The sequence below is a fragment of the Schistocerca serialis genome, chromosome 5 (genome assembly GCF_023864345.2).
Source record: "Schistocerca serialis cubense isolate TAMUIC-IGC-003099 chromosome 5, iqSchSeri2.2, whole genome shotgun sequence".
Taxonomy (NCBI): domain Eukaryota; kingdom Metazoa; phylum Arthropoda; class Insecta; order Orthoptera; family Acrididae; genus Schistocerca; species Schistocerca serialis.
The window spans coordinates 211,067,601-211,076,647 of NC_064642.1; the positions used below are offsets into that span (position 1 = coordinate 211,067,601).

General features: G+C 37.1%; 1 protein-coding gene across 1 annotated transcript in view; it reads left to right on the forward strand.

Annotated features, from left to right (window-relative positions):
- Positions 1–8,687, forward strand: part of LOC126481857 (outer dense fiber protein 3-like) — a 66,005-nt gene extending 57,318 nt beyond the window's left edge. Inside the window, exon 4 of the mRNA XM_050105815.1 lies at positions 8,426–8,687. Coding sequence (XP_049961772.1) covers positions 8,426–8,687 — 262 coding nt within the window. The remainder of the gene's footprint in view (positions 1–8,425) is intronic.
- The last annotated feature ends 360 nt before the right edge of the window (positions 8,688–9,047 follow it).

Genomic DNA, 9,047 nt, shown 5'->3' on the forward strand with positions numbered 1-9,047 from the left:
ATTATTTGCAGCATATACTGTATTTGCTTTTTCTTAGAGCACAGTTGGTTTCGAAAGATACAAGTTATTTATTTATTCAGACTGTGATTGCTGTTTAAAGCAGTAATTGATATTTCCTTCAGCTACAGGGTGAAGTACACCTTGAGCACTTACAATAATTTATAATCCTGTGCACTTAAAATTAATGCACTGTAATTTTATTTATATTTCATGAGCTTTTAAGTTGTAATGATTAATATAATTGGATATGAAAACAAAATTCAGTAATTAGTTAATTATTGACATACATATATTTGTTGTTGTCTTCAATCTGAAACTTATAAATAATAATCTGTGTAGTGTACAGTGTGTCAAGTGATTTATTTTTATTTTCAAGTATTTAGTCTGTGTTGCAATGCTTGATAAGTGTGGATGTTGTTGTAGGGTGGTCAGACAGGGAATGATATGTATAGAATTCCACTTGGTGACTCAATGAGGCTCTCCCATGAAACTGTAGGCTGTTTGAAAAGGACAAGGCACCCGGAATTGCTGAACAGGAAGCAAAAATTTGTGCCCTTTAGTCTAAACTTATATGAAGTGAAATGGGAACTAGATAGGTCAAGGAAGGGAAAAGTTCATGGGAACTAGATAAAGGTAACAAGTATTGGATGAAAGGGGAACAGATATTCAACTTCTTAATTAAATTTGAGCTTACAGTATCTTATGAATTTGACTAATTATCTGAAATAGAAGAATGAGAATTCATTGAGCTGCAGGTAACAGTAGGGTGTAGCAGGCCTCTAACATAGAAACTAAGTGTAGGCCAATAACAGAAGGGATTACGGGAAAAAGGGTGTTGCTGCTAGGTAATAGCCATGATGAGGGTATAGGCCAGATAGTGCAGGACAAATTACAAACAAGGTACCAAGTCACAAGTAGTGTGAAGCCAAGTGCTAGCTGTATCCAGGTGAGAATCAGATGATCATAGTAGTTGGAGCAGGAAGCAACCTGGCTGAAGAAAGAAGCTTCAGCATTGGAGGTGATCTGAATGGTATAAGAGAAGCAACTTCACGCACCAGTGAGAGTTTTATGGAGGTCCCACAGTGCCATGACCAGCCCTGGGTTAACATTGGTATGAGCTAGGTAAATACAAAGTTAAGTAGGCTGATACTGACTGAGATGAAGTTCCATATGCGTGCAGTGCCTTTTGTTACAATTGGGAGATGGGGGTATACTAGACATGGCCTACACATGAATAAGGGGGGGGGGGGTGATGTTTTTGCAGAATATGTAACAGAAGGGTCACTGTCACACAAAGTGATATCAGAGGGGTCCTTTTTTGGTTCAAATTACTAATCAACCAACCCTGTTGTGAAAGAAGTTAAAACAACAACATGCTCAATAATGCACAGAAATGTAAGATTAGATTAATGTATCTGCATATTAGAGGCTTGAATAATAATGTGGAAGAACTTCTTGTGTGTTTGGAAAGCTTAGAGAGTTCTGAAAAGGAAGACATCTTGTGCCTATGTGAGCACCACATAACCACAGGATTACAGAAGTTAAATGTAAAAGATTATACTGTGGCACCCTAATCATGTAGAAGTAAGATGGGTAAAGGAGGAGTTGCTATGTATATTAAGACAGAACATAAGTTCAAAAGCTTTGAAACAAGTAGCTTTTGCAGTGATCAGCACACAGAAGTGTGTGCTTGTGAATTAATACTGAAAACTAGTTCACTTTTAGTTATAACTCCCACCAAGAAATTTTGAACTATTTATAAGGTGTATGGATTCCTTGATGCCTCAGAATTTGTCCTACCAACCGATCCCTTCTTCTAGTCAAGTTGTGCCACAAACTCCTCTTCTCCCCAATTCTATTCAATACCTCATCATTAGTTATGTGATGGAGGGCAGCGTGGAGGGTAAAAATCATAGAGGGAGACCAAGAGATGAATACAGTAAGCAGATTCAGAAGGATGTAGGCTGCAGTAGGTACTGGGAGATGAAGAAGCTTGCACAGGATAGAGTAGCATGGAGAGCTGCATCAAATCAGTCTCAGGACTGAAGACCACAACAACAACAACAACAACAACAACATGGATTCCTTATTCCTGGCTGGCTCAGAGACTTTCTCTATTTAGGGCTATGTGTTGTGTTGTTATCATCACCATTTTACAATTGTCGACACACAAGTAGCCCAATGTGGCATCAGCTGAAAGGACTGGCAATCGGCCAGCTGAACTTCCCCAGGTGATGACTTCCAGCCATCTATGCCGTCCAGTCATTTCATTTCGTATCATTTCATTTCATACACACAGCAACAGAAGACTTGGAAAATGTTCTTAAAGATATTATTGAATGGTTTTCTGTGAATAGTCTCATTTTGAATTTCAAAAAGACACAAAATATTCAGTTTTGCAAATATAGAGGTAATACATTGATGATATGTGTGTATTTTCATTTAATAATGGCATATGAAATAATGTTCTGGGGTAACCCGTCTTTTAGAAAGAAAGTGTTCATTACTCGGAACCACAATGTAAGAATAATATGTGGTGGTCAACCACAGTCACAGTGTAGACATCTATTTAAGGAGTTAGGCATTTTGTCTGCTACCTCACAGTGTATTTATTCCCTCAAGAAGTTTGCTGTAAATAACCCACTGCAGTTAAAAAGGAACAATGATGTACATAAATACAATACAGAAGGAAAAATCACATTCATTACACCACACTAAGGTTGTCTTTAGCACAGAAGGGGTGCACAATGCTTCACCAAAATTTTTGATCACTTACCAAATAATATAAAATGTCTGACATAAAAGCAAAGTTAAATTTAAAAACAAACTGAAAAATGTTGTCCTTGACAATTTCTTCTTTTCTGTAGAAAAATTTCTACTTTTGTAATGTTCAAAAGATGGTGGTTGGGAATTACTAACATTCTCACAAGTGCATAACAAAAAAAATATAAATGATCAGCCTGTAAGCATATTTGCCTATTGATGTATAACGTGAATATAAAATGACTCACTCCACATCATTACAACTAATCACACAAATGATCTTTGATGAAACTCTCCATGCTAGTGTATGCTGTGGAAGCTTCTTCTTCTCTTAATAACAAGTGCAACCTACAACCATTTAACTCTGCTTGCTGTGATGATGGCTGGGTCTCCCTTACAATTCCCACCCCTCCATGCACATGTGCGAATGCACACGTGTGCTCGCTCACACTATGATCCTGCTGCAGACAATTCAAAGCAGGTCCATGCACTTTGATCTGTGCTCTGGAGCCAGTTGCTTTGTCACCCTCCCGGCCTTCCGGAACAACAGGTGCTACAAGAGAATTTCATGCAACAAGAAGTTGCACTTCTGTGGGAACTCACTACTGAGTACCATGACTGTGAAGCAACAATTCTCCATAATGCATTCTCACAAAGCTTCAGAAGGTCACCTGTAATCATGAATGGTCTGCTGCTGCACTGCTTATCATAAATAATTTGGCAACCTGCTGCAAAATCTCTGCACCAGCAATGCACCATCTGCTTGCTTATGACATTAGGTCCATAGACCTGCTAACTTATAATGAATATCAATTGGTGCTATGTTCTGTGCATTCAAAAACTTTTATTACCAACCACATTTCTCAGTGTGGGAGCTGGAATATGAGCCTCCATTTTCAATCTCTTCTACAGACCTACTGTGAGACCTTGGGAAGTTCTGTTAAAACATGTGCCATGCCACATAATTGCTCTGTTGTGTATATTCAGTCATACTGTGCAACATATGATTTGCTAGCTGTGGTGTGAATGGGAAACTTTCTTAATGGACACGTCTTGTACTTTTGTTGGTGTTCATCTTATAACATTTATTTTAACATATTTTGTATACAACAACTGGTGCTTTAAACAAGTAGGTGGGGTTCCGCTGAGAACCTTCTGTCTTCCAATGTAGCCTACTAGTCTTGGAAGCCTGAAGAGACATTTCTACAGCTGGCCATCTTAAAACCATTTTGGTAGCACATAGGTGACCCATTCGTGGTGTGGCCTCATGGAGTAAAAATATTACCTACATTTCTTGAGCACCTACATTCCCTGTGTCTAAATAGTCAGTGATGGAGGTGGAATAAAAGTGCCCATTATACTTTCCAGACATTTTGGTACCAATGAAGGTCAATGGAATGCTGGACCATAATGTCTACCAAAAGCCCAAACACACTGGTGCATATCTGCAGGCAGCAAATTGTCATCAGCATGCATAGCATGTTAGTGGATTGTGCACTATGATTCAGATAGCACAACTCATTACTAATCCTGACACACAGCTGCTGCTTCAACATATGAGAATAGGTTTCATGCAGAATGACTATTCAAAGAAACAAACTCATTTTGCATTCCAATCAAAATGAGTTCATACCAAACAACATTATGAAAAGTAGTGATCTCAACTATTAAAATCTTCTTGCCATACTTTGGACATAATTATTCAAGAATCAGAAAAAATATTTAACAGACATTACATCAGATATGTGTTTCATTTGCCTATAAGAAACTGAGGAACTTGTTAGATCCTGTCACAGATGATCTCTGTCCCGGAAAAAAAATGACATGTTAAAAATTCCTTGGGGATGTTGAATGTCATACATCAACAAGCTGCATCACACAGTGTAATGCAGGCATTTGTTTTGAATACTTCTTCATTAAAAATTAACAATGCTGGAAAAGACAAATTGCCACTTACCTTAAGGAAGACACATCACGTTGCAGACAGGTACAATTAACACACTGCCACAGTGGTGTCATGCACGAAATAGCGGTCAACAGCCAGCGACACCACAGTGGTGTCGAGTGCGTGGTATTGCTCAGTGGTCAGTGACACCACAGTGGTGTCATGAGCATAGTATCCCACAGTGGCCAACGACAGCACTTTAGTATGTTTTGCATTCTGTTGGTGCTTTGATTAGGTAACAATAAGTTACACATGTCAATAAGATTTTTGTTTTTATAATATTTATGATGAATGTGCAGATGTCTTGTCTAACATGCAGGATGACTTGTTCAATTGGGGAGAAGACATTGGGCATCGAAAAAATGGAAGTGAAGCAGAAATGTCAGAAGAAGTGAAATACGTCCATGAAGAATTCGGCAAACACTATGGTTGCCAACTGATTCAGACTGGTCAGACTTTGATTACTGAGGACCAATAATAAATTTGAAGGACCTCCAGGTTCAAACATATTTCCCAAAGATACACAGAACTTCAAAGACATCGTAGAATTATATATTGGGAATGATCTATTTGAATATATTAGCAATGAAACTAACAAGTACCACAGTCAAAATTGCAATAGAAGAAAACTGGATAGAAATATGCCAAATTTGTCGACGTTATGGGACCCAAACATTGAAAATGATTTGGGCTTGCTGTCCTTACGGAAATTGTAAAAAAAGCAAGAATTGACGATTATTAGTCAACAAATCCATTGATAGACACACGGATATTTCACAAAATGATGTCCCACAACTGATTCAGACAAATATTATCATTTTTACATTTTTATGATAACAACAATAAACTGATTAATGTCGACCAGCTTTTCAATTCATAATTTATTATTTTTCTAAAAAATTTAAATAAATATTTGAGACAGATTTTGTATTTATTTACATATGTATATCTTCAAAATTTCTTGAAAGTAGGGGAACAGAGCTGAAAACTTAAGAGAACTAATGATGAGATTAGTAACACTTAACAATTTATAATCTCCCAATAATGTCTATAATGGCCGGTGACAAGCCAAGTAATCTGAATTAGCGCTGCGAGCACCAAGCAAATCAATTTGTGCAAGACGCGCGGATGGCAAAGTGTTAAAAGACACTCACATATAGCTTTTGGTCACAGCCTCCATCAATAAAAGAGAAACACAAACACACACACCATTCACAGACTCACACAAGCAAGCACACCTCATGCACACATGCCCACCAACTCTAGCATCTTGGGCCAATCATAATCAAGTCTCCACTGATTCATTAAAAATTATTTTTAGTACTTATTAAACACTGGAAAGTCCAGGTTGGAATATCAACAATATGGAAAGGATATATTGCTGCTCACTGTAAAAATGACATCATGAGTTGCAGGCAGGCATGATGAAAACACTGTTGCATATAAGCTTTTGGCCAAAACCTTCTTCACGTACACACACACGACCACTACAACAGAAACACATTGAATGAGAGCAACAATCTGGAGCAGGGTAGAGAAGGGGGAGGGATGGCAGGGTATGGGTGGGGGAAGAGGAATTGCACTGCCTGGCAAAGCACGTAGGGACTAGAGGTAGGAGGACAGTGCTGACGGGTGCAGCATCAGGAGGCTCTGGGGGAGGGAGAGGAGGGGAGAAAAAGGGACCAGAAAGGAAAGGAGCAGAGAAGGAGAAAAGACCAGTGGGTCCCAGCAGTAGAGTGCAGGGCACAATGAGGATGAGGGGAAGTGAATTGTGAGGACCTGACAGGATAGAGGAGATAGAAACATTTGGATGGAACATGCGGGGACAGTAAGTTACCATGGGTTGAGACTGGGATGGTTTTGGGGATAGAGAATATGTTATAAGTATAACTCCTATTTGAGCAGTTCAAAAAAGCAGATGGTGGAGAGGAGGATCCAGATGGTTCAGATATTTAGTAAGTATGATTATTATACAGTACAAGATGAATGCTTATTAAGAATGAAAATTGCTTCCCATACTGCTTTTCCATGGAGAAGAAATAAAAACTTTGAGGTTTGCCGATGACATTATAATTCTGTCAGAGACAGCAAAGGACTTGGAAGAGCAGCTGAATGGAATGGATAGTGTCTTGAATGGAGGATATAAGATGAACATCAACAAAAGCAAAACAAGGATAATGGAATGTAGTCGAATTGTGCTGAGGGAATTAGATTAGGAAATGAGACACTTAAAGTAGTAAAGGAGTTTCGCTATTTGGGGAGCAAAATAACTGATGATGGTTGAAGTAGAGAGGATATAAAATGTAGACTGGCAATGGCAAGGAAAGCATTTCTGAAGAAGAGAAATTTGTTAACATCGAGTATAGATTTAAGTGTCAGGAAGTCATTTCTGAAAGTATTTGTATGGAGCGTAGCCATGTATGGAAGTGAAACATGGACGATAAATAGTTTGGACAAGAAGAGAATAGAAACTTTTGAAATGTGGTGCTACAGAAGAATGCTGAAGATTAGATGGGTAGATCACATAACTAATGAAGAGGTATTGAATAGGATTGGGGAGAAGAGAAGTTTGTGGCACAACTTGACTAGAAGAAGGGATCGGTTGGTAGGACATGTTCTGAGGCATCAAGAGATCACCAATTTAGTATTGGAGGGCAGCATGGAGGGTAAAAATCGTAGAGGGAGACCAAGAGTTGAATACACTAAGCAGATTCAGAAGGGTGTAGCTTGCAGTAGTTACTGGGAGATGAAGAAGCTTGCACAAGATAGAGTAGCATGGAGAGCTGCATCAAACCAGTCTCAGGACTGAAGACCACAACAACAACAACTGCTAGTACATTTTGTTTTATTTTTTATCTGGTTCTGATGATTGCATTTGTACAAGTAGTGTACTAGCAATAAAAAGACAAGTCAAGTGAAATAATATATAGTAATATATATTATGTATCATATAATAATATATAAATATATATTTGAAAACTCTAAATATATTTCTGTAGGTAACACTTTCCAGTATTTTTCTTCTGGATTACTCACCAAAACCATTTACACCAACCCAAAGCACTTAATTCTGTGTCTTGTATAGGAACAAAAATAATTCAAATTTTTGTCTCTTGTTTTGCAGTTCAGTATATCATAGTCAATTTGAAACTAACTTTCTTGAACAAAAAGCAACCAGATAAATAAAGAGAGTTTTCATTTGAGAATACAGTCATTTGTTGATTATTGAACATATCCCTGTAATTACAGAACGTGTAGTCTACTTACTTGTTCTCTGCTCTCATAAAATAATTTTCAATGTATTCTTTCTTTTTTTACTCTTTTCACACTGTATACAACTAATCATCTTTTTTAGTTGAGCCTTTTGGTGATCCATTCACATTTCCTGTGTACATCCATATGTTGCTAATTATAATTTATATGTTATAATATTAAGCAATATTTTTGGTATATCCTGTAATTTATCGCGTTTAATTCAAAGAATATTTGTAAAAGCAATATATACTTACTACTTCTCATTCTTGCTTTTGTTAAATGAAACATATGATATCCTAGTATTTCTATGATTATCCCTTTGAGAGTTTGATACACTTTTGAACATATAAATTATGCGTTTCTTGCAACTGTAAATGAGAGCAAGCTATACATCTAGATAATTTCATGACATTTGTTTTGCATGTTTGTGGTATTTAATATATTTTTCCTTTAATACAACAGGACTGGAAAGCCAATAGAGCTGAAAAGAGATCGTATGCCAGGACCATGTGCATATACTCCTGTAAGTTTAAATAACTTCAAGAAAAAATACCCGCAGTACACCCTAATTGGTAGAAACTATCCACCTGGAGATAAAAGCAAAATTCCAGGTCCTCTTGCATACAACCCTATGTACAGAGTGCAAACAAATCCTCCTAGGTTTTCTTTTGGCATTAAACATTCACCATATACAACTCCCATAATTTTGCCAAATGATGTTTGACAGTGGTTTATGCAATTGCAGATGTGAGTGTGTGAAATGTGTGTGTATTGTCTAATGTCTTTTATTGTGTTGTCTAAATAATGTCTTTTGTTTTTTAAAGAATTTTTTGAATAAATAATTATGAAAGAAATTTTAAATTTTAAATAATAGTAACAATAAGCACAGTTTATACTTAAAATATAAAATACAAATGGTGGATAGGAACACAAAAGAAGATTTACAAGTCTGTTAATCTACAATTGATGGGCTCACATTATTTATCATTACTGATTTCTTAAATCACAAATTAACCAGTATGAGTGGCCATTTCAAGTGAGAAAGGAAAGAAAGGGAAAGTCCAGGAGAGTGCCTAGCCTCTGA